Raw genomic sequence first — 26,933 nt, forward strand, 5'->3', positions numbered from 1 at the left:
GCTGAATGTGTTAAGGCCTCTTCTGGGCTAGGCATAGTCTGATGGTTTAAAAGATTCTTTCTGGCCTCTAGAAATCGACAGTGTTCTACATGGTGCTGTAACTTCAAACATGTGACATGGGAGGTTCCGTTGTCTAGCATGCAAACTTTCTATATTGCAAATGTGGGCTTTATTTCTGGGTTTTTTTTAATATCTCTATACTCTTGAGTTGGAAAATACTAGAACGTGAAATTTCTCTATCCCAAAAATAGTGTATGCAAATCGAGCTTCAAACTTCCTGAAGAACTGAAGCACATTTAGGTTAGGCTGGTAGAGTGGACATCACTCCAGCCATGTCTTAACAAGGCATCACTGAGCTGATGGTGCTTAGAGGCTTTGGAACCTCATTGTACTAGAGCTTGTAGTCTTCATATGCAAGATACAAAGGGGGAAACACTTGGATGAGGTCACCCAGCAATTTACCAGCAGGGATTAAAATAAAATTATTGTTTTGTGGATTGTTGCTCACTGGTCTGCTGAACAGTTATTTCACTGATATGCGTGACTGTCTCAAATACTGGAGTAATTAAATGGAGGACTAGCTGGAGAAGTCTCTGCCCTTTCTCACTGACTTTATCCAAGATGAGTGTAGAAATCAGCTGTCAGAAATGAATGTCTGTATCTGCAAGGAGGAGTTTTTCACTCATCTCCTGTTTATTGGAGATGAGGAGAGCGGGAACTAGGCGCTCCACGAGAGAAGGGGAAATGAATTAAGGTGTACTGTTTCTAATGAGAACGCTGCTGGAGTTTGTCAGTGTCATGATTTGAGACTTGTTTAAACTGTGCTGTCCTTTGCAAAGGATACTGTTATGCTTAACAAAGGGAGGGGTTTGATGAAGTGCAATTGCTACTATTTCTTGGCTGAAGGCTTCAGGAGGTGAGTAAATTTAATTTCCTGGGCTCATTGCGGTGTCTTATCTCCGTTTTGGAGCAAGTTATACATTAATCAGGGTATTAAGATTTCATAAACTTTTGGAGGAAGCTAAATGTCTTGAGTGCCTTTTGCGTGTACTATCCATTGTCCAACATTAAGTTTAAATCTTACTTTATTCTGTTCAACCTTAGTACTTTAATCACTATTCATTTCTTTCTTTGCAGCCTCTGTGAATGTGCTTGTCCAAAACTGCAAGATTTACAATGATGCCAGCTGTGATATCTCTGCCGATGGGCAGCTGCTGGCAGCCTTCATTCCCAGCAGTCAGAGAGGCTTCCCTGATGAAGGAATACTGGCTGTGTATTCTCTGGCACCTCACAACTTGGGCGAGATGCTTTACACAAAGCGATTTGGTAAGCATACAGCAAGAAGTCAGGGTGGGTGGGGGTGTGAGGACCTCAGAACTTCAGCCTTCAGTAAGAAATGCAATAGCCTGAATATCAGTAATTGTAGCAACAAGAAACATTTGACTAGCCATGTAGCCAGCCTAAGAACAGTACTGCTGGGGAGAGGCTTGTGATATGGTCTGGACAAGTAAGATGCTGGTATGGGGGAGCTGCTAAAGAATAGTTTTTATTCCTTAAAGGACTTCATTGTCTTAGTGACAGAACACCTGCAGCAAAGAAATGTATTATAAAATTTGTAACTTGTGCAAGTCTCCTTATTCCTTACCCCTTATAAGAATCAGATTAGTATGGCATACATTATGGGAACGCTAGAAGGGAATGAAAAAGCTGTGAGGATGAAACGTGGGGCTGGATGTCAACCTATGAGAGAAATAGCCCCTCTCCTCTTCTCTTCATAGGACCTAATGCCATTTCTGTGAGCCTGTCTCCAATGGGCAGATATGTTATGGTGGGACTGGCTTCCCGACGTATCCTGTTGCACCCCACTACAGAACACATGGTTGCTCAAGTTTTCAGGCTGCAACAGCCCCATGGTGGAGAAACCTCTATGAGGGTGAGTATATGTGTATTCTGTTTCCGTGTGTTTGGCTCCAGCCTAGTAGTTAGCTGCTGGGTTATGATAACAAAGAGGTAGTGTGCTCCAGACCCACTAATAAACATCTGAAATAATTTATTGCAGAGGTATGCAAGCGTGACAGAAAATGTAAACACAACAGAACTGTGAAAGTTGTCTCGTTTCAAATTTGATGACAAACAAATATATTCCATGTTGTAGAATACACTCCTAGGGCTAGACATCATTCAGAGTACCTGGTAGGCCTTTTGTACTTTTTCGGGTGATATGCATCTTGTTTGTGGTACTACAGTTGGCTTTGCTGAGGCAGCATATCAGCTGAGGCTTCAGGATCATTTTCTGTCGTTCCTAAAAGCAGCTGACCTCTAGGACAGCAGCCACCAGCAGTTTCAGGAAGGGTAGGAGCCCAGCTTTGTGTCATACCTGCAAACTGAAGTTGACCATGCTTTTCCCAAACAGAGTTTGCTGGCTATTTATTAGTTAGTTCATAATGCATATGTAAGCATATTTTGGCAATGGAACTATCTTTATGTTCTTCTGCTGAACCATGATCCACCCTGACTCACTTAGAATCTGAGGGAAAACCTTAATCTTATCACTAACTGGCAGAGTTGAGAACATGTGTGTCTTGCTTTCTTAATGAGTGAAGCACAACAGCTGTTCAGTGATAGTTCTCCTGTTCATAATGCACAAAGAGAGTTAAGGAGTCAGAACTAAGTAATTTCTAAAGCTGAAATTTGGTTTGCATTCAAGTTCTAGACCATGTGGCTTTGTGGTTTTCTGAACTCACCCAAGGCGTAACCCTAACCCCAAGTGAAGGGGTAAAATAAGCCATGTGCTGAGGCTGGTCTCAAGAAGAAAGGAGTGGAGGGAGCCATGTTGTGGCAGTCTTGTGTGCCCCTGGGCCTGACATTTGCAGCTGCAGCGTGCCTGGAGCTTTGGGTTTTGTGGTTTTCTGAACCCTGACCCCAGGGGCATTAGGCACCACATGGGAGTAAGACAGATTCCAAGATAAAAGGTGTGACATGAATCAAGTAGTGGCAGTTTTGTGTGCCCCTTGGCATGACTTTGCAGCTGCAGTATGCCTAGACCTGAGGGCTTTGTAGTTTTCTGAACCCTAACCTTAGGTATAACCTTAACCCGAGGTGAAGGAGTAAAATAAGCCATGGGCTGTGGCTGGTCTCCAGAAGAATGGTGTGAAATGTGCCATGTTGTGGCATTCTTGTGTTGCCTTTGGCATGATTTTTGCAGCTGCAGCGTGCCTGGAGCTCTGGGCTTTGTGGTTTTCTGAACCCTAACCCTAGGCATATCCCTTATTGAAGCTTTAGAATCTGCATGGGAGTGAGACTGGTTCCAAGATTAAAGCTGTGAAATAAATCAAGTTGTGGCAGTGTTGTGTTCAAGTGACTTGTTTTAGGAGATGAAAAATAATTCTTCAAACTTTTTCACTTTGAAGGATAACTTTACCATAATGTAACTCATTCCATGAGAAATATTTTTTTTCCTGTCTTTTTTTTTCCTAAAATATTTTTCTTTTTTTTTTTAAAGGCCTCTCTAATTATTATTACTTTTGGCCATACACTGTTTTCTTGGTGTACAAGCATTCCAGTGTGGCATTTTTCTAGTGACCTGACACTGTGCAGACACCTGTCACTGGGAGAAATTCCTTGATTCACCTTTGTATTCTGTCTGCTTTTCAGACAGTTCATGAGTCAGAGTCACTTTATCAACTGATCTAAAATTTTTGTTTATTGTCATCATTTGCTCCATATTATAAGGCAAGGGAATATAAATGATTAAGGTGTCCTTTGGTGCACCAGTGAGCACTTTTTCAGACCTGGTTCTGAGCTACCATTCTGGTATAAGCCTCCCAAAGCAAGAGACAGAAATTCAAATGTATTTATGCAAAAATACAATTTGGTTTACAGGTACAGTTGGTGAAAGCTGTGAAGATGACAAAGTACATGGATGTAGCATCCTGTTAGATCCTTTTAAAAATCTAGTTTGCCCTGGTACTGTTTCTTTATCAGCTATTTTAAGATCCTAGTGAAATGCATATTTTTTTCTGCCAGAAACTGGAGTAGCCCTTCCCACAGTCTTTTTACCATATCATAAGTTAAGACAGAGAAGTCCTATTAGGGAAAATCACATGTCTTCCTCTCATCTGTCCTTTACATTTGCTCTAAACTCCAGTTGCTATGGCTTCTAGCCCTTACTTTTGGAGACATTTTTCTGTAGCCAGCTAAATCAGCAGGCTCACTGTCTAAATGTTTCATTTATATTTCTTCATCTCCATGTCTTCAAATACTTGTACCCCTGCTCTTAGTCACCATTTAGTGAAGTAATGCTTTGTATTCTTTAATCTTCTCTTGTAATTTAATCTTCCAGCTTTCATTTTTTTTAGTTTTTTGAATTCTCTCCAAAAAACCTTTCTTTTTTTTTTCTTTTTTTCCCCCCCTTGATCTGGGATATGTTTAAATGTACATAATGTGATAAGTACAGTTTTACCAGAAGCCCACAGAGGGTAGTTTTCTTCTATTTCTTTTGGACAACAGCCTTTACTTATGCAGTTGGAAACCATCAAGGGGGGGGGTCAAGTTTCGGGGGGGTGCTGTTTTGGTGCATTGAAAATTTTGTACTATTTTTTCCTACTCTTGCTTTTCAGACTTGCTCCACATCTCTGCACTTCTGTCTTTCTCATCTGCTGTAGTTCTGGATTTTTTTTTTCTCCAGATGGATTGCATGTATCTAAAGGTTGCTTTTTTCATCTTTCTTGCACATATATTTATAGCTTCCAAAAACCTTTCCCCCACGTTTTAAAATCCATCCAGTCTAGCAGGATTTGCTAACTGTATTGCTGTTTTCCCTTTTCCAAATCATGTTTAAAGATGTTAAAAATGTCTTATTTCTGACAGCTTTGGACTTGGAGCTTTATCCATGTCACAGCTTTATCAGTTTGAATTAATTTGGTTAAAGAACCTTCCTGTTGAGTGATGTTGAGTATTGTTTCAACATTTTGGTGTGCTGCTGGTTGGCTTTGTCCAGTCCATAGGATCAAGCTTAGCATGCAGCTGTTAATTTCATAAATACTACTCCTCCATCTAGTTGTAAAAATTAAGGCATCCACCACAGGTACTTCTGTTTCATAAGTTTATGATACTTTCCAAGACATGCAAAATGAAAATAGAGTTTTAAGTAGGAAACTTCATCATATTCTTAGCGCACTTACAGTGCCTGACATATTCATATTCAGTTGAGTAAAAATCTGTTTATAGCTTGGCCAGCATGCAGTACAAAAAGGTTTAGGAAACCTGGTGAAAATGTATCATTTAATATCTAATTTAATATGCACCTTAGAGAGAATCAGAAAGCATTTTTGTTGCCTCTCTGCCAACAGCCTGTAGTACAAAGCACTTGTTACTCAAACTCTTAATTAAAAATGAGTCAGAGCCGTGTTTGAAGCAATATTTTGTGGATATTTTAATTATACCCTACTCCAAAACTCCCAAAAGAAATGCTACATTACATTCTTTGAGAATTCTTATAAGTTGTTTGACAGTTCTTCCTGCCTTCTTGCCTGCCTTCCTTCCTGCCTCCCTCATGGCTTTGGATTTGCATTCAGTGAACTGGAAGAGAAGGGCATGGCCTCTAAGCCACTGCTGACCAGTGCAATACAGTGATTATTTCTGATTCAAATTAACCCTTCTTCCACATCCTTAACTAACAGTCAGTGGAATGCAGATTTCTATTGCTTGGAGAGTTTCTTCCATCTTGCTGTTAAAATAGAAGTTTTGAAGATGCAATTAATTAATTTCGTTGCGTGAAACTTTAATAATTAATTGTACTAGAAATCCACTGGCCGTTGATGTAATTTTCTGAGAACTACAGCAGTTTTGAATTGTACTAAGGAGCACCTTGGTTATACAAGTGTACATTGTCTGTATACATCTTGCTGCCAATATTTCAGAGAGATTGGGGAGAGTTCACAGCAGGTCAGGGCTGTCATGATTTGACAGTTACGAATTTTGTTCAGAAATAAAGTCATGAATTGTCATCAAATGTGGTGGTTGTGAGCTAGGTTCATGCTTTTTCTGATTGGCCTGATTAGCATTTCACATGGAAACCTGGCTTTGCTAAAGAACAATTTTTAAACTTCAGTCTGCAAAACAAAAGCTCTCTAGTAGTGTTGATTTCTAACAGGAGGAGTGTGCATGAACATCAAGTGTTTGTTGCTTGTGTTCTTGCATGATTTTTTTGCAAATCTCTGAAATGTATCTGTAGCTGGAGAGTACAGGGAAGGAATTGCTTTTAGCAGATAGCTAGCTTGGGGGTGGTACAGATAGCAGTGATGCTGTGAATTGTCTGCAATTTGAGTTTCAGAGATAGAAAGCTTGGAGACAGGACTCCAAATGTGGAGTAAGGATAGGTTTTTTGCCTGTTTTGAAAACATAGGTGGAATTTGTCTCTAAATAAAGCATGTCTGTTTTCAAGCTGTTCGGTTTAGGGTGATTTTTGAATTCCACGTGCTTCCAAGCATATATGGATGTTAAAGGACTTAGAAGAACACAAAATTAGAATCTTTTTTGGACCTGAAGGTCCTTAAAAACATGGGAAGAGTAAGGATCATATGGCCCTGGGTCTGATAGCAGTGGGTACTAGTGAGAAAGGCAGCCAGAAGGTAGTTTTATTTCTGGCATTCACAAATGCTGATGCCTTTGCAATGTTTAATGTTTTTCATTCTACCCAGAGGAAGATAATTTGGAAATATCAGCAAAACATGATTACTGGAACCCAAATTAAAATAAAACCTTGAAAGTAGCTTTTAAGTTGAGGATACAAAAAGTGAGGTAGGTGATAAAAATTTTGATTGATATGAAGCTGAAGAGCAAATCATACAATTTGCAGGGATAAAGTGACTTAACCAATCCCCATCTCAAATGCTGCACTTACTTTGGATGTGGAAAAAATTCAGGGTGTTGAGATCCAGAATTAGTTCTTGATAAGACTGCTGCTATTTGGGAAACATTCCAATTAAGTGGTCAGTCAATTGGTCAATAGCCTGGATGGAACAGAGTATGTGTACATTTCCATTGTAAACAGATGGAGAATTCCAAATACGCAGGAAGAAGGGCGTGAAACAGAAAGACTTGCAGAGTTTTAGCACAAAGCCAAGGTTTTTTTGTTCTAGCATATTAACTCTTAATGAGTACAATGCACAGAATATGTGAAAAGATGCAGTTTTCCTCAGTGCTGTTGTGTTCTGAGCTTCATGCAAGTGTCAGTAGAATGTGTCCAGTGTGGTCTGCAGAGGTCACTCACTGACTCTCTGGGTGAGCTGTGCAAGCTCCTGCAGCCATAATCAACAACCTGAAAGCAAATACTCTGCACATCTGCTTCACTGGGGCACAAGTTAGTTTTATCAGAATCCTTGGTAATGTGAAAATAAAATTGTTTAGGGGAATATGAGGACATGGCTTACTGCAACACATTACCTCCAGTGAAAGAGTTCATGTGAGCTAAGATATTTCTGAGAACAAGAATAGTGTACAAGAAAGTACCAGCCTCTTGCTGTGTTGTTGAACAATGTGTTGGTGTGGTCCCTTGGGTCTTCTTTTAAGAACGATTTGACATCTTCAGGTGAACAGGGTGATCTTCTGACAGCTCCAAGTAAAACTGCAAATAATATATCCAGTTACTGCCCAAAGAAATTCTTCACTCTTGGCCGAAGTCAAACCACATAGGTGTTCTTTAGGCTTTCAAAAGGCCATGCAAAGTCACACACTGCAGGCACATTTATACTAAGAAGAGGGCATGGAAACAGAACCTTTTTTGACTGAAAGAGGAAATCCCTCTTTTTAATAGAATGGAGCATAATTGTTTGGTTGAGACCAAGTATTTTATATGTTCTGGGTATTGGCAAATTCTGTCAGGTATCTTTAGGAAAACAGATCATACCCAAAACCCGTGTTGGTAAACACTGCTTATGTCGGGTGCTGTAAAAAAGAGCTGTATTCAATATCACTGGAAAATGCAGCACAACCTTGGAAGTGCAAATGATGATAAAGATTTGCACAGATGTGCACATTTGAGTATGTATGCAGAAATATGCAGGAATAGTATGTTGTTAGAGTAGTTACATTGCTGTCTTGACCAATTCAGCTGTGTCTGCTTGAAGTCTGCTAAGACAGAACTTAGAGGTAACTAAAAACTCGTTAGAACCCTTCATAAAATACCGTGTTAATAGCTCATGTGATGGTTAAACATGGGAGCAAGGTCTGTTTTAGCAAACTGGTGTGAAGAAAAGACAAATGACATCTCTTCAGGATGTTTTTACTTCATGGGACGTGGAACTGAGAGCCAAGACATTTTGTTTAATATGAGGTCCAGTATTTGGAGAGCAGAGCTCTTGCAGTTCAGATAAGGCCTTGAGCCTGTTGGCCCCACAGTAGCTGCTGTAAGCTTTTGTGCAGTTTGGTGCATAGTTTTAACTTGATTTAAGAAATTATGGGAAACGTGGTTCCACATCTGAGATTATTTATGTGCAGTCATCTTGCCCAGTCATTTAGGGGAAAGGGAGCCAAAGTGAATTATTACCAATTTATATTGAACTGGGCATGGGCTGAGAAGAAATTGCCATTTGCTATTTCATAAGAACTCTTTTCAGTACTACTTCCTACCATCTTCCTTGAATTAAATTTGAACCAACTCTTTCCTCCAGTATTTATTCTTTCCAGACATGTAGGCAGCTGGATGACAGCCTCTTTTCACCTAGATGAGGATGCATGTAGCTCTGTCATCAACATATTGTTGACATTTGATCTTGTATGCCATTCTACTGAGGCTCAGCAGACGGAAAACAGAGTGGAATGGCAGCTGTGCACAAATCCTTTGCTCTTGTCATTGGATTTTTAACACATTGTAGATGTTGCTGTTACAGTCTCAGCATGACATTTGATGAGGAATTCACAGATTCCGGTTTGCAGTGTGAGTTAAGGGCAAAAATGAAAAAGGTTGCTGTTCCTATTGCCAGAGAAATGACCATATCTCTATTAGATTGGTGCAGCATTGAGAGCAGTTGGTGATTTTTGCAGGGCAGAGTTGCAGTAGGATGCAGTCCTGTTCACACTGTTTAGTTTGCTTGTGCATGTGCACTGAATATACATACACGTGTATCTATCTTTGGTCACTCCAATCCCTTTGGCATTCCTGTTTCTCTCCTTTCATCTTTTCCAGCCACGTGCATGTGCAAATGAAAGGATAATTGGTTTGTTTAACAATTTCTTGCTTACTCAACCAGGTTTAGATCCAGGTTTGGACCAGTCCCCTAAGGGGGATTTTGGAGCAATTATTCTGGATTTACAGCCTTTGAAAGACAGGTGGTAAAATAATGAGCCACTTGACTGCAAGTGTGTTTTTTTCCTGAGTGAGAGCTTTGTTACCTAAGATGATCCATTTCTTCATAAGACCCTGTTCCTACTAGTTATTTTTAAATGTGGTAGTTGCATGGCAGGCTTGTGAAATAAAGTACCAGCTGATGATGCAAAGAGCTCACCTAAAGAAAGAAAGGATAAGGTGTGCTTTAATAAGACTTTTCTAAATTTGAAATATCGGCAATAAATTACATGATCAACCAGGATCAGGAAGAACCAACAATCTTTTACATTTGCAGGAAGTTTCTCAATCCATCTAACAGGAATTTCTGGTGATGGCCTGTTTTAGGAATTGGATCAACTATCCACAGTTAAGGTTTCAGTTGTTGATGAAAATTAAGAGATCTCATTTAATTTGCTGTGCCTCAGAAAGCAAAGTTAGGATTTTCTGCATGGACAAGAGGTGCAGAAAATGGCAGAAAGAGGTTTGTTATATTGGTAAAGACTGAAGAAAAATTTTATATATAATCCTATTGCATCTGAGGAAGATAAATGGAGTTGAAAGAAATTTTATCTGTGCTGAGCACTGGACGATAAAATCCATTTGAGGATAGGACTGATAAATCCAAAAAGATAAGTGCATTATTTTTCACTTCTTCCATTTTAGCAGAGAAGATCTATTGGAAAGATGTTTATGTTGTTAGCAGGAATCAGCTGTGGGGGAGAGGTTGAGCAGCATAGACCAACCTGCCTAATAGGGAGAAACTGGGAGCAAGAAAGCAAATCTCTTCCCCCATCTCATCATAGAAAATGGATGCCTTTTTCTTCGTATCTGCATATAGGCACAGAGACTCCTTCCAAACAAAAGGGAGACTTGCTGTGTTTCAAAATGCTGGTATAAACTGTCTTATGAATAAATGTATTGAGCAATCAGTTATCCCAAGGAGTGTTTGTTTTGCTTTGCTTTGCTCTGCTTTAGACAAGGTAGACTTGAATTTTGCTGTAGAGGTTTCTGGAGTTTGTGACAGTGCAAGTCTTAAACCTGAATTTCATCATATTTTGTGAAATTCACTAATAGGCAGCAAAGTAAAAAACGTAATCTAAGCAAAAATATAGTGCTATTTATTAAGTAGATCAGGTTAGAATGTTTTTCTTATACTTTTGGGCCTTCAAAAAACACGAACTAATTGACTGCATAATACGAGTCAGTGATGCAGGCTTACTGGCAAAGGACATGTAGTGTATTCAGTGGAGTGGTAGATGCTTTACAGAAACTTACCTGATAAGAGGCAAGCTAGTTAACACGTTGGAATTATTAAAATGTCAGGTAAGATATTTCAGTTGTAGCACACTATTGGGAGGAGGCAAAATAATAATTAATTGATTTAAATGCTCTCTTGACAAGGTTCTTGCAATAAAAAAAAAAATGAAGTCAAACTTGCTGTGCTTATGCCTTCATACTGTCACTGCATCTTATCTGCTGCTCTGGCAAATGCAATTAGAGTTCAGAATTTTCTGCATTTGTTTTGCTCTTTGAGTAGTTTCAGGCTGTATGTAGGCCCTGCTTGGAGATGTAGTTTCAGTGAACTTAATACAGTGTTGTGGATTGGCTGTGATTTTAGGGCTGCATCTATGGCATATTTCACATACCATAGAATGCTAAATGAGCTGTGAGGTACCAATGCTGGCCAGAGTCTCTGGTATAGCTGCAGTTGTATTGACAAAGCTGTGCAGCCTCTACAGTCATTGTGGTGCTATAATCTGTACCAGTATGAAGAGCACTTTGTTTACCAATACAAACTTTGCATCTGTGGAGGTGAGAAGTACAATTAGTAGCTGCCATTACAGTTATACTCATCCAGCAGAGATAAATGATCCTTTCTGAAGCTCTTCCTCGGCAACCCAGCTCAGAGTAGCTGCGAAACTGTGTATTTTACCAGTCCTCAAAGAGGTTTCTATAGCATTTAGCACCTCAGATATTTCTTTCCCTGTGTGTTTTCATTGTCTGTCAGCCTTTGGTGGCAGTGTTAATCCAGTTGAAAATTAATAATTATGTTTTAGACTGGTGATTTACAAACCCACCTTATCTGCTTCAGGAATGGCAGAATCTCCCCATGTAAAGGAGATAACAGCTGCACCCCTTCCCAAGCAGTCTTTATTAAGGCTGATCTAATAGCCAGCTTACTGCTTAGGCTAAGCAAAGGTAATGGCTTGAGATTTATTGGCATCTCGAAAGCAGATACATCTAGTTGAGAGCAGAAGTGTCTCTATTGAATTAAAAAAGATAAAAAGCAAGAGTTCCTGCTGAGTTTTCCTACCTGCTTGTGCCAAAACTTTCTCTTCTCCAGCTTCAAAACATGTTTGTTCTTTCTTGAGTGCCAGAGAGAAGAAAGGTCTCACTGTGCCAAACAAGTAGTGTTCAGCACTCCCCTGCTTTTCATTGCTCTCCTTAGAGGTGGGAAGGGCTGGAGCACAGAGGTGGCTGTGCAGATGATGAGATGCCTCTGCTTCAGCCAGACACGGCGCCGCTTGGATCAGGAGAGTGGTGCAGCACCGTGGCCAGCTGGCAGCAGGAGCACAGACTTGGGGCAGCCTGCTGCTGCTTTGATGATTGACAGGATCCTGGCAGTTGTGCTGTCCAGCTTTTTAGTGTTGCCACATCCCAGAAATGAGGGGGGAAAGGTGGAATTTGAAGGGTGTTATTAAAAAGCAGCAGTTTCCCTAGTACAGAATGGGAGAGGAAGACAGAAGGACTAGCTGAATAATGAGGATGTAGCAGAGGCTTTTAGCAAGAAGTTTTCTTACTCCTCCAGGGCAGGTATAAATTAACTGTCTAGCTCTGTGCTTATGTATTGTGCCCTGGGCCTGTCAGCTTGACATTGAGGAAGAGATCTTTGAGAAAGATTCCTTGAGGCTGTTGATTGTCATGCAGCCTCTCCTGGCACTCTGCCATAAGTAAATACCTAAGTTCGTGGCTATGACAGATGTGACAGTACTGATGTGACAGCAGTGACAAGTTGGAGGGGAAGCAGCAGTAGTGGGCTTGAAGTGGCCTTTGCACTCCAAATGCAGCTTGTTTGTTGAATAATTTGAGGGCCTCTTTTTTCCTTTTCTTCATGCCTTATATGCCTGCTCTCTTTGAGCCGTCTTCTCCTATGGCTATGAAGCAATGAAAGCAGCTTTAGAGTCCAGTGCATGATATACATACCCACTCCTGTTGAGTGAGGATGGAAAAGGCACACTAAGGAGATAAGTTGCTGCTTCTAGTACAGTTTTGGAAAAAGAAAAGTGCAGACAAAAATTGCTCAATCAAATCTTTCCCCACACTTTGTGATTACAGGGATGGAAAAAAACAGCTTGTTTCTTTAGTGAGTATTGCTTTCCCTTGGTACAAGTTGCCTTTTGTGTGGAAGTTTAGGTACCTTGACAGTTTGGGTTTTTCTAGAGGAAGACTGAAGACTTTTTACCTTCCTGACATCCCCTGAGTTCAAGGAGACATGGATTCTTTGAAATTACAGAAGACTGCTAGAATCCCTGCCAAAATGTGGGGAGATGTTTTTCTACAAACATAAGTGCAGGTCAAGCAACTGTTCTGTGTAATTCAGGTTGGATCATGGGCCTCTAAAGGGAGGGAGCAGGACTTGTCATGTGTATTGAAATTATATTTATGTCATTGTTGTTGCAAGAACAACAGTGCTTGCTATACTTGTGTTACCTGTTAGGGCTTAAGCTTCATAGGTATGTTCTGAATCTCACACTCCTCAGACTTCACAGTGTTTGTAATTAGAGAAACAAACCATTCAAAACTATTTCAGAAGAGCATCTGGACATAAAGGCAGCTGCCAACTTTGTAAAATGCTGAATTGCCACATCTAATGGTGTGGCTATGTATTATTGAAATGGTAGTATAGTGATGCTAAAAACAAGTTTGACATTGATTATGGTGAAGAGCATGGAAGCTTTGTGTGACTGCTGCTGATGATTGTGGTGCAATATGGTATCTCCTAACCGAAAGTGCCACACTGTTAAAAATAAACTCTCTGGAAACTGATAGAGTATGGTGGACACCTTAAAGATCAATCATTGTATTTTTACAACAGTGTTTCTAAACTGATTCCTGAACCCTTGGCCATCAACATGGCTATTACACATGGCCTGCAATTAATCTGTGGACCAGCCCTAATGAAAAGAAACTGTTGAATTATCAACTTTACGTGTTTGTATTGTTAATTTTAAGCGTTTGAGGGTTAGCAGCAGTTGACCTAGAAGCTGGAGAGTTATGTTTATGTAGGATTCCTGTAGTAACCTGAGTATTTTTCCTAGAAGTTCAGAATTACAAAGCCTGAACAATCCACAACAAGGAGGTATGGTCAGTCTGTGGTATGTTTTCAGGCTGGTTACTTTGGTTGAAGTATCTCAGTAACTTTTTATAAGATTTAGCAATCGAAACAAGACCAAAAAAAAAATCCGAAAGGAATTAGCTGTGATCTATGGCAAATAATGCTTCCTGGCAGCGTTCTGACCTTCTTTGAAGAGAAGGACCTGCTGATGTTGAAGGAACTTGCATTTTTTTTTCCACTCTGTGTATAGAGTAGGGGGTCCTGCTAATGGATGCGATTTCAGCAGACAGTCTGTATGACTGCATCAGATTGATTAGCTGGGTCCTGGTTACTGCTGCGAGTGGTGATTATGCCAGTACAGCTGCTTTCTCTTTTTATGTACTAATTACCACACGCACGGATGTCATCACCCTTAACACTGCATGGAGTTGTCCCATTAGCGTGGGAGTGGGAAGCAGCAGGGGAGGGGAGCTCTTCAGCGTGACAAGCTGTTTAGAATTGAATGGAGTGGAATGATGAAGCAACTATTCTGAAGCAGAATTTTAAAGCTATCTTGTCTTTGAGATTCAGCCCTCAGCCAGCACTTGCAGGTTTTCAAAACCAGGCTCATGTCCTTGGAGGAGCATTTTCCATGGGGTGCTGTTTACTGTAAAGTACTAAAAGCAGTGAAGCTCAGCTGTGGCCAGCAAGTCTCCCACCTTGGTGTGCCTGGTTATGGAGCATATGGGACAACAGCTGTGCAAGCTGACCTGCCAGTTGGGAGAGCTTTCTGCTAGCCCAGGAAGGTGGTGGCTTCCTGAGATGTGACAAAGCCATTCTCAGAAGAAAAACTGTTTGTTTCTGACTTTGCCAGAGAAGGATATGATGGAAGACTCTTGCAGTCTTGAGAGATTCAGAATGTTTATTTTATGAATTTATGCTCCTGGTTCTGGCAGACACCTCCCTTTCCCCTTCTTCCTTCTCTTCCAAATCCAATCTTCCCATCTGAGAGTGCACCCTAATCTCCATGGTAACAGGTGTTAACCATGGTACATCTGATTTCCCCCCCTCCTTCTGTTTCTCCCCTTGCTCTTCCCTCCCTGCTGCCCCAGCAAGCAAGGCAGGGCAAGGGAATGGGACCAACATGACAGAGATGGGTAAGACTTAGCTAAACCCCTGAAGACCTGTTCCTTCTGCCCAAATGCTGAGCTCCTCTGAATACACTAACTGCTGAGTGACAGCCAAGGCAAAGAGTGGCCAGCTTCTGCCATAGAGAGAAATCTCAGAGGAGGAGGTTACTGGTGATGGGAAAATTTGTTCCTGGTGATGGGAAATAATGTAGCTGTATTGTTTTGTTTTGACTTACTCTGTGTGCATATAGGATGGTCAGGGTGAAGGTTCTAGGTACTAGCTATTGGACAGCACATAGTTAATTAATCCTTGACTCATGCTTCTCAGGTTAAATTGTCAAACAGACAAGATATGCAGTGGGCATCAGAGCTATGGAGTAAAATGGCCCCATTTAGTTGATAAGTCCCATTCTAATGGTTTCTAATTATTTACTTCAAGTCGCTTCAGCAGTGCAGTAGTGGTTGATGTGCGTTCCCATCAACATTTATCCTGTTGTTCTATCATTCTCTTCTCTGCTTACTGCTTCACCACCATCCCCTTTTCTGTGGAGTCTGGAGGAAAGGTTTTATGATGGTTGGCTGCTTGCCCACTAAAACATCTTTCATCTTGGATTTATCCCATTGAAAATCCAGATTCAAAGTCCATGTTAGTTGCAGTGATGACAGTTTACTAGCTAAATTTCTGCAGAAATTCTCTTAATGATTTGGTTTTGTAAATGCAGTCTTCAGTCCTACCCTTCCGAAATCCTGATGCTTTAATGGCCCAGTACACTAAAACGTCTTGTCCCTGTCTATTCTAGGTAGCCAAACTGACTCACTACTGCTTTTTCTATTTCCCATGCCTTTGTTTTTATGATTTCCATGTGTCATATTTCTGGGCTAAATGGATTGTTGTCGGTGTACCCAGTTCTGGTTGCTGGATGCTTCACAGCTGTGTGCCAGTCAGCCTATTAAAGATTTAAGGGCACATGTATGTCCATTTTGAGCAGCTGCTTACTCTCATTGCTGATTTAGTGATTTCTTACAACGTCCTGTAAAGTGACATGTCCCTATGACTATCTGTGCTGCTGCAGGGAAATTTATTTGAGCCTCCTTGGCTCTCCTGCCTTGTATTGTCCTGTCAAGTAATCTCCTGCTATTGTTCCAGAGAGTTTTCAACGTTCTGTACCCGATGCCTGCCGACCAGAGAAGACACGTCAGCATAAACTCAGCTCGCTGGCTGCCTGAGCCAGGCCTGGGATTGGCTTATGGCACCAACAAAGGGGACCTGGTGATTTGCCGACCAGAGTAAGTGCTTGCTTTACATGGAGACACTACATGGAGATATAAGTGCTTTAGCCATTCTGATCTCAGGGTGGTGGGGATAACATGGCTTTTCTTGTGCTTGAGGGATCCAAAAATCCCAATTCCTAATACTTCTTTTGGATTGCCACAGTGTTTACCAGAGTTTCTTACAATCAGTATTTATTTTGCTGATGGTAAACTTCATAGAGTGTTTGAAGTGCATCTCATTAGCTCATGTTATTTCCCATGTCTTACTATAAGATTTCTGGATCCTTTATTTCTTATATGACTAGTGCAGTGTCTTTCAGCCTCTCTGGGTTTATAGACTTCTGAAGGTTTACAATGACAGGAAATTTGAGTTAGTAATATACTTGCTTTCCTCAGCTTTCAAGGACCTCCTGAAGACCACCAACCAGACTGAAAGTTGCTAACCTAGAATTATCAAATGCTTTTTACAGTATTCAAGCAAGAGATTCTGTGACTTGCAAAGATTTTTGTCATGATTTTGAGCAAGACAGTGAATTATCTTGGTGTCCTCACTTAAAGCCCAGTGGTGTGACATGTACATTTCAGTTCTCTTTAATTTATGTAGAGCTGTGAAGGGTGTAACTGCCCCTTTGTAAGCTTACAATTCAACACAAGCTGATTTAGTTGTGGTCTGACACCGATGATGACAGTGACACATATTGCTTTCACTGTTCTTGAGGAGTGTCTGCATCATATTTTATTGAAATCTTTCTCTCCATTGTGTTGTCCAAGTATTCTTTTGGAACCATGTTTGTTTTATGCTGCAGGGACACTTCAGGGGTTTCTCTGCTTCAGTTATTTCCTGGTACTAAAGTACTTTGGTGTTCTTTTGGGTTGTGCTTCACATGTTGAAGTTCCTTGGAACTGAAAAGCTGGCAGCTAGAAACTTACAGCACTGCTGGTGATCGTACCACATGCATGTGGACTCCATCTGTTGTGCCATGACATCAGGCATGTGCTGCTTGAGAAGAGTCATATTGTCAGTTTAGAACCACTAGCTTAAATCAGAATAAATATATACAATTTTAACAGTGACTAATTCAGCACAGCCTTCTGGTGTAGTTTGTGGTTGGAATTCAGATTGGACCAGTTTTGGTGGTACAGAATGGCAGTGCTTTTCAAACAGCCCTCTTGTTCTCTTGAACAAAATCTTTCATCAAGGTCTTATTTATACATGAAGTTCTACAAGATACTGTTACAAATAAGCTATAGTCACTCTCAGGATAAGTGGCTTTCTTTAAGAACAGTTGCTGTATTTTCTAAGCAGAAGAATTATTTGAGAATAATGGCTCTTTTCTTGAACTGGAGAATATTGTAAGTTACTTGCAGTATAGAAAAATGGTTAAGATTTAGTCTACTGATTATGGTTCATGAGATGAACTTGGATGAGAACCCAGGGAAATGAAGTCTCCCTGAGGGAAGATTCTTTGGCTGAATGCTGCAGAGTCAAGCTTGATCTGGCTGTTCTGGCTTCACACACCCCACATTACATTTCCACTCCATATTTCCACATTCCAGTGCTTGCAGTACCTCAAAGCTGAGTGGCATATCTCTTCTTGGCACCTCACTAATTAAAGAGTTAATATGAACACTTTCCTGGTATATTATGGAAGCACAATCAGCCCTTCTGCAACATCCATGTAAAACCTTCTTAGCTCACTATGTTAATTATGCACATTTCCAACAAAAATAGGATGTTTTGTATGTGAACATGAAACAAGGCAACTGTATAAGTGGGAGATTTATTGGGGGAGTTGACAAAAATGCTTCAGCAAGTTTCCTGATGCTGGATTGGAGTCACTGATGCTTCTGGTGATAATTGTAAACATCACATGGACTGGTGGGTTCGTTCTGAGCAGGACACCTTTTGTGTTCTGTTCTCAACTGCACCATTTTATAGACCAGCAACAGTCAAGAGTGACTTGTAAATCTCACCATGGAAGTATAGATACTCACTGAGCTGTAAAATTTGCATTGAAGCACTAACATCAGAAAACAAAGGTGAGTGAGGCTCTATCAGAGTAGAAGTGGCTTACAACTGTGGTGTCTGTTCCAGATCTACTTGACAGATCCTTAAAGAAAGGAAAAATCCTGACATGTGGATGCCCTCTCAGTAGTTTTTGACTTAATAAACTTGGTTTGAGATTGGTATGTGTACTGACTTTAACTTGAGAAGTGAGGGAGAAAAATGAAAAATACTTACATGGTTACCATACACAGTAATACAAATACTAAATGCAGGATTCAGCAATTAATAGAGTACTACTATTTGGAGGATAGTCTAGCAAACAGCAGGAAAGTGCTGTACTGCTGAAATCCCCCCACTGTTCTCATTTGGCAAAGAAAACTGTGGTCAGTAGCAAACAACATAGATTGTTGTAATTCCCTGGGTCTTAATTCCCATATACAATGGAGGCATTTGAAAGCAAGTACTACAGGAATTATATCAAAAGATTGAAATATCAGCTGGTCCTCAAATAGAAGATTTAAATGAGTAGACTGGAAGTACAAGCTGACCAAAAAAAAAGAAGAAAAAAGGCATAACTTGAAGCTCCATAGACTCGTGATGGGATGCTGAGCAATTAGTCCTCCCAGTGTTCAAAAGAAACACTAGTTAAAAATGGAAATGGCAAGGTTGTATTATGTTGGCAGTCCATAATTGTAATCTCAGTACACAAATGTATAGGGTATATTTTTTGAAGGGAAGTAAAATAAAAACCATGGAAAGTGGGATCAAATGCACTGTGATTTGACTAAAGGGGAGTACAATAGGTTCTGTACTTGTCCTTGAGAATTTTATGTTTTTATTTCTAATTAAAGGGTCAACCAAGGATTTTTCTGTAAGTCTAACATATCTGTGGTTTAGTAAGGCAGTTCCTGTGTTGGAGCTACAATAAATCTTGTTAATTTCTAAAGAATTAGAACAAGGTCAGGTAAAGAGTGAGTGAAATCCTGGTTAAAGGAAAGAATACAACATTATTGACATCTGGACTCTGTCAAAAAATAGATCATTGGACTTCTTTAAAAAAACAGTTCTGGAACTGGTTGATTAATACTATTTACACTAATGGCTGGTAAGGATGCACTGAATAAATTTGCTGAGGATGTGACATTAGCTTCATCATTGCAGAGAAAAATTAAAGTATTGCAGAGGAATTGGATTGCTGTGAAAGTGACTGGAGCTATAGAAATGAGAACTTAACAGTACAAAGTGCACTTAGTGACTAATTACACTGAATTCAGTAGATAAAATGATGGAGGAGGAGAAAGACCTGAGGTTTTGGTTGATTGTAGGTGATTAAGCCATCAATACTTGAGGCTGTAAGAAAAACATTAGTTCTAGGATGAGATACAAGATGCTTAACAGCAGAGATGGCAAAATATTAATATGGGTGTAGAAGAAGCTAGATATATACGCTGGAATAGTTTAAATTTTGCCTTTTAACTTGCACAGTAGCTTAGAGTGCTTAATAGTGGGATCAGGGCAACATTTTAGCTAGTAAAATCTGCAGTGTGGGGTCTTTATCAGGGCTAGAAAGGAAGGATAAGGAGGGGGTTATATAGACTTCCATAAATATCCAAGAAGCGAGAACTATTTAAATGTGTATCACAGGATGGTCAAGGTTGAAAGGGACCATTGGAAGTCGTCAAGCTGCATCCCTTAGAGTAACTCAGGATACTGACCAGCTGGCTTTTTAATATCTCCAGGGAAGGAGATGGTGAAATCTCACTGAGCAACCTGTTCCAGTGTTCAGTCACCTGCACAGTAAAGAGGTCCTTCCTCTTGTTTTGGTAGAACTTTGTGTTCTGGTTCTGCCCATTTGCTTCTTGGCCTGTTGGTCAGCACTGCCAAGAAGAGCCTGGCTCCATTCTCTTAACACCCTCTCTTCAGTCCCCTCATCATCAGTGTAGCCCTCCACTGGACCTGCTCCAGGAGCACCGTGTCTCTCTTGTCCTGAGAAGTCCAGAACTGGACACAGTGCTCCTGATTTGGCCTCACCAGGGCTGGGTAGAGGGGCAGGGTCACCTGCCTTGACCTGTCAGAGCTGTTAAAGCTCTTCCTAGTACGCCCCAGGATTCCATCCATTACTTCTTGGCCACAAAGGCATTGCTGACTCATGAACAGTTTGTGCACCAGGACCCCCATATGCTCCACAGAGCTACATTCCAGCAGATCAGCCTTCAGCCTGTGCTGGTGCAGGTTCCCAGGTTCAGGATCTGCACATTCCTTTTTTGAATTTCAGTCAGTTCTTCTCTGCCCATCTCTTGTTCCTGTCAAGGTCCATCTGAATGGCAGCACAGCACTCGGGGATATCAGCCATCCCAGCTTTGTGTCATCATTAAACTTGCCGAGGAGGCATCTGCCCCTTCAAGTAATTGGTGAATAAATCAAACAGTCCTGTGCCCAGTATTAACCCTTAGGGGATACCACTAGTTACAGGCTTCCAACTGGGCTCCATGCTACTGCTCATGAGCCTCTGAGACCTGTCATTCAGCTGCCTCAATCCACTACTCCATCCTCACATCCCTCCTGCAGCTCCCATCTGCCTATGAGGATATTATGGGAGTGTTACAATGCTTGCTGAAGTTAAGGTAGATAACATCCACTGCTCTTCCCTCATCTATCTAAGCACTCTTCCCATTGTAGAAGGCAATCAGGTTGGCTAAGAATGATTTCCCTTTGGTGAATCCATGCCTGACTATTGCAACACCTATATAAATGAAAATATTTCAGCTGTCATCCAGGTGAGCGTATTGCCACCTGGCTGCTTCAATACTGGAATAATGGGGCTAGCAATTTGGAACTAGGTACATAAATATATATGCTTTTATTAGAGAGCAAAAAGGCACAAATTTACTATGACTAGGTTGTTACTGCAAATTAGAGGAAGGTGGCAACCAGATGATTTTTGCAATAGCCTCTACATTGATTGGGTGGATGCAAGAGACCCAGCTGTTTGGAAATGCAGCTCAGCTTGCAGAGACAAGTGTATGACTTGAATATTTGTGACTGAGGGTGAGACTGAACTGCTGAGCCATGAGGCAGGTTTTGGTATTTTAAACCCAAGGTTCCCATCATAACAGGTGTTGACAAGTTGGCTCTCAGAGCTGTTGTGCTCTGTGAGAGCAGATCTGTATGACCTGTTAAAAACTTTGTGTACTTTACCTTCTGAATCTGAGTCTTTGAGGAATGGCCCATGTGAAAAAACCCAGGGGATTGGATTCCTGTGCAATAGTAACCCAGCTTTTAGAAATTATTTCCAAGTGACCAACAGGAAAAACTGTTTACTTTTCAGAAGTCTATAATCTTGGAGCTGAAGAAAGAGGACTCAGGTCTGTGGTTCACAAGCAAATCCTGCTGATAAGAGAATGTTGGCTCAGATGTGGCTTGGAAAAAGGTTGCAGTCTTTATGAGGTTGTAACAGCCTTTTTCTTTCACAAGGGTCTTGCAGTTGTCAACTACAACACTGTTGTCAAGGTTGCAAACTGGAAGACTTGCATCCATGTTAGATCATGAGTCTGCTGTCTGCTTGCACATGGCTTCACATTAACATGTGGTAATCTGTGGTAATGCTTTTTGGATTTAAGATTAATTTGTGTTCAGTCCAAAAGTGTGATATTGAAAGGCTCAGAGGTTGCCATATTTTCAAGGGTGGGGACCACTGAGTTAAATCAAGACACTAAATTGGTAACAATGATATTCAGTGGAAGAGCCATGTCAGAATAAACAGGAGTCCCTTTAGGCTTAGCAGCTGAGGTAGTGTGGTCCGTTTAGGAACTGAAGTGAAGTGAACTATGTACTACTCAACTGTGGCCTGGAGGTCTATCACAGGAAGTGAGACAGAGCAGTGTGAATTCCCCCCACTCCTCTGTTGTCCTGTGCACACTGACTTTTCTGCATGTCTGCTCCCCAAGAACGTTTTTCCCTTGCTACATTCTACCTGACATTCTTTGTAACTGACATCTTCAGTACAGTTTTGTGCATCTTTCTTGACTCTGCATACTTCAAGGTTGGATTCAGTTTCTGAATCTTTGGGTTTGCATCATGGAATGAAATCCTCATGTCTGTCTTATATGGTAGAAACACCTCTACTGAATAAAAAGGGGTTTGATTCTTAATGCTCATAGCCTTACCTATCCTGTTACATCCCAACAAGAACTTTCCCCTTCAGAAACATCCCTGGTGAGGCATCTCAAACATGAACTGTCTTGTGAAATATAAACAGGTGAGACCAAAAGTGGTGAGGAGCAGACTGCATGCTTCCCTTTGCTGTCTTTGCTTGTGGAGGACTGCCATGGGAGAAAGGCAGGGATCCAAATATCAATTATTTGTTTTTTCATCTTGAGTGTCCTCTCCCCTGTGCCCCTGGAAGGGCTCAGTGCTCATGTTCTTTTGCAAATACTATCCAGAAACCTCACTGTTCTGAGAAAACTTGAAGCTCTTGAAGCACCTTGTCTAAGGCTAGCTTTTTAATGCAGGCATCCACAAGAGAGGAGCTATTTCTTCAGCAGTTAGAGCCTCTGGTAATGGAATTCATATACCCCTGAAGATGCATCTGGTTCAGAGGCAGCATTCCTTAGATTTCTCTCATTGGGAAGTAGGTGTGGAGAGTCTCAAACTGATTTAGTGCTATTCAGTGTGCATATTTTAATTCTTTGGAGTGTGATCTGCCTCTAACATGAAATTATTCCAGGAAAATTCTCTTTATGATAAATTCCTATGCTTTGCAAGGAAAGCGATCATTGCATTTATCTGTCTGTGCCAGTCTTTTTTTTTTCTCTGAGAATGGCACATCCTCTCATCTACTGATGGGGACAGTGTGTCTACATCTAATTATCAGCGTTGGTAAAGAGATGGTAATCTATGCAGCTGCCTGGCACAGCACATCTTGCCACTGGCTGGCTCCATTCCTCAGGCTCTGCAGCCTCCAGCCATGATGCTCCCAGCAGCATAAGCTACATCCTGTGCCTCTTAAGAACAGCTCCTGGAGGATGGAGTAAACAAGGAGACAGAAGGAGGAGCTGTCTTCCTTCATGTGTAAGCAAGGGATGTTAGCAACCCTGCGTAGGGGATGTTCTCACAGCTGGGGTAGATGTAGATACTATTTATGTCTGAGTCCTCCCTGCAAATGGCCTTTTGAAAGGCAGCATCTGCACGGGGTCTTTGACAAGGAAATGAATGCATGCCCTGGACTTCTGCTGCCTGTTAACCACAAGATACATTGAATTGTCTAAATGAGGATAAAAGATGCTTTTGATTGATAAAAGAACAGAAAAGGAGGAAAGATGGCCAATATTGCCCTATAGATGCATCCTGCAAGCCTACATTTGGATTTAGTTATTCATGCATCTAAGAAAAAAACTAAATTAATTATTTCCAAATTCTGCAAGGAAGCCTAGGTAACCTCAGTGCCAAGAGGCTTGATCATTGCAATTGCAGAACTAGAGTGCTAATGTGGAGGCTTGAAACAATATTTCCATTCTGATACCGTTTTTTATTCTTTTCCCCTTTTTGTATGTGAATGGGATATCCAGGAAGACTGATGGCATTAAGTGAAAGTTGCCCTCATAAAATTCCACTTAATATATCTGTGATTCCTAAAGATAAATTTTGAAAGCTGCTCTAAGTCTTTAGTTATTAGCAAGTTCATTTCCTTCACCCAATTCTTCAAGATATACTGTAGCACTGACTACTTAGTGACATTTATTTTCCACCATGAGAAAGGGAACTTGGTACAGAGCTCTATGTTAAGAAATTGTAGCCTGGTATTTACCAGTTTGTGTACTGCATCACTGGCATCTGCAGGTCCTAACTGGTTCTCAGTTTCAGTAGCACTCTTTGTAAGAGCACAGCCATGTGCTGTAAAAACAGTTACCAAATGCTTCACTTACATCTATTCAGATCACACCTGCCACCTTTTCTTCCTGTACTTTTTTCTAATTCTGTCTTCAAAAGCAGTTCAATTTCATGCAAGCAATTATTTTACTAACTGCCTACTGCATGTGGCTCACTCTTTCATTGTTTCAATATACCTTCTTTTTCTATTTGTTATATTACTCTCTTTAAGAATAAAAGTTACACTTAAAAGACAATAATAGTTTTAAGTATGGCTTTTTGAAGAATGCTACTAAGTTGACTTTTTTGCCCTTTTGTAATTTCCTCTTTTCTTTTTGTAACATGTTAAAAAACAGGTGCGAATGACTCAAAAAAGTTAACTTTGAAAAAAAAATTCTAAATGAATGCAACTAGCTGCTATGTCTGGCATATTTCTTGCTCCCTAATTGCACAAGTACACTTGGATATTTTATAAGTGGAGACTTCAGAGACGAGAGTTCAATATCTGGTCCACTCTGAAACATCATTGATTTTTGTCGTTAGCCTCACAAACGAATAGACCTTTTCTCATTCTAATACCAATTTCCTCATATTTATTTTTAGAATGTCTTTTCTCTCTCTTGCAGCAGAAGTTCTCTGTCTTATAACCTTTTCTCCACGGATCTATACTAGATCTTCCTTGTTCACTTGTTTAATTCCTTGGCTCTCCAATAAGATTTTCTTTAATTTTCCAGTTTTTAATCTATATTATTTGTGGAGTTTTATTTGGTGTCCCTTGTGCCTGTTTTTTCCAGCAGGACTCTGCTAATGAATCCAGCTAGCAAATAAAACAACCGATTTTTTTTTCATTTTCTTTCCTTATTTTAAATCCTTCTGCAAATGGTCTTAACTTCATGTCTACAGACTGTGAGTAATTGGAGTAATAATTGCAATTTGGGGTTCTTGATGATTTTTTCTTTTTTTCCTTTTTTTTTGGAGACAGTTTCTCCTGTATGCTAAACAGAATACTTTTCAGTTGGATAATTTCAAAGCTGCTGAAGATTAAAAATATAAAACTTTGCTTGCCCTGTGGATCTCATTAAGATTTGACCAAACCAAGATCTTGGTTCTGGAGCTTGGCAGCTTTGTGTGTGCACATTCCAATGTTCCATTAAAAATAAGCACTTTCTATGCTTGCTAATTTTAAACATTTATTTTGACGTTGCTTTCTCCCATTCTAGATGTATTTTAGTTTTAGTTGGTTTCGTTTGCTGGTGTAATATCTACAAAACAAGCCTGCTTCATCAATGTTTGTTTCTGCTAAAACAGTAATGAAAATTCAAATATGACTAAAGAATGATTTTGACTCTGATCAGTAGTAGCAGATTAAGATGTTTTAAGGCCTTAGAAAGCATAGGCAATTTGCACTCCTCCAAAGACTCCTGACATCCTAAATTGTCTAAGCCACTGGAAGAGCTGATAGATCATAAACAGCCTAAGATATTCTGAGGGTTCAAAGCTTATTTGGAGTATAGTCTGCCTGTAATCACTTTAAGCAATTAACAAGCCTTTAGGTTTTTAGAGGACTTAAGCACACGATCTATCTTTAGAGCGGGTGTATGGTAATATCAAGGTGAATTGTGCTTGTTTGAAGAGCTTTAACCTGTGTGTTCTGGAATCTCTTATTTACCTTCCAGAGGTGTCCCTGCCTGGTGCTTGGTGTGGTTGGAGCCAGGTAACAAAGCATACTGGCAATATTGAGTGTGAAGAAAACCAGTGAAAATTCAGGAAATTTTTATTTGATCTATTTCTGCCTTGTTTATTCCAGGCTATTTGGCCTGGGTGCTGTGCTCTTTTTCTCATAAACATGATACAAGTTACAACTTCCTATGTCACACTGCGTGTAAACACAGTGTGTTTACATAACAGTAGTGTAAAAAAAAATCTGGGAAAATCTCTTTTAAAAACTGTTCTGGTGTTTTGGCAGAATGAAGGCTGTCTGAGAGGGACTTTCCTTGTCTTTATTCTCAACATAGGATTTTCTGTGCAGCCTTGCATTCCTTAAGAGCAGCACTCTCAACGTCAATATTTGTGCTTGAGTCCCAAGAAAATCATCCACATTTTCATACTAAACTCTTTTCTTTCTGCTCTGTCACTATCTTGGTGCTTAAGTTCTATTTGTTACTCCTGTTGAATGTGTTGGAAGACTGATTCTTAATTGAAGACTTCTCCCATAGAATATAAGACAAATTCCTCTTAATGCTTCCTGGTGGTGTGTCATCCATTTCAAATTATTTTATGAGTCTGCTTATCTTTTACATGCAATCTGTTGGTGGGTTGCAAATGCTGACTCCTGAAAATCATTTAGTTTTTAGCTATAGTGGTCCTGTGGATCAAAAGAGACTATTCTGTTTGAGTTCTTATTGTATTAATCTCTGTTTCTTTCACTCCTTTTTCTTTCTCTCTGAAGTACCTACCAGCTTAGCTGACTGATGCTCTCTTCTCTGAGCTGCCTTAGCTCTCTTCCTTAGCTGAGATACCAAAATTTTGCTCAGGGGAGATGGCTGTTAGGGGTGCCCCTTCTATCTAAAGCTTATCCACTGGGTACAAGATCATGAACTGGATCCAGCTTTAGGTGTCCACTGGTAGGCAGAACAAACTTGTATGCGTTTACATTGTTGAGACAGAAGAGCTACTGAATTAGCTACTGGTGCCTCCAGCTTTATAAGGCTGACCTTATATAAATGGTGTGAGTTTGAATACAGCATTTTCAAAAATCCCAACATTTAACCTAGCTGGCAGGGCTGCACAATCAAATGAACAGGACCAGTTGTCTCACAAAGTGTTCCAGGCTGAGTTGGCACCCTCCCTGAAGCAGGCACACAGCTACCAGCTGCACCAAGCTGCTTGCTGTCCTGCTTCTGCAGCACCTTGGACAATTCAGGTAGGTGTCAGGGTATGTTTCTGGATGGTTGCTGGTTTTCACACAGGCAAAAGTTACAGGATTCTGGAAAATTAGTGGGTTGTATCAAT

At 40.4% G+C, this 26,933-nt stretch overlaps 1 protein-coding gene across 5 annotated transcripts in view; it reads left to right on the forward strand.

Annotated features, from left to right (window-relative positions):
- The window catches only part of AMBRA1 (autophagy and beclin 1 regulator 1), a 128,206-nt gene that overhangs the window by 83,947 nt on the left and 17,326 nt on the right, over nucleotides 1-26,933 (forward strand). For all 5 annotated transcript variants that reach the window (XM_088166884.1, XM_014881837.2, XM_088166885.1 and 2 more), the window contains 3 exons: nucleotides 1,138-1,326; nucleotides 1,779-1,933; nucleotides 15,921-16,060. In XM_088166884.1, the coding sequence (XP_088023010.1) occupies nucleotides 1,138-1,326; nucleotides 1,779-1,933; nucleotides 15,921-16,060 (484 nt within the window). The remainder of the gene's footprint in view (nucleotides 1-1,137; nucleotides 1,327-1,778; nucleotides 1,934-15,920; nucleotides 16,061-26,933) is intronic.

Source organism: Sturnus vulgaris, chromosome 6, assembly GCF_052056855.1.
Source record: "Sturnus vulgaris isolate bStuVul1 chromosome 6, bStuVul1.hap1, whole genome shotgun sequence".
In the NCBI taxonomy this organism is placed as follows: Eukaryota; Metazoa; Chordata; class Aves; order Passeriformes; family Sturnidae; genus Sturnus; species Sturnus vulgaris.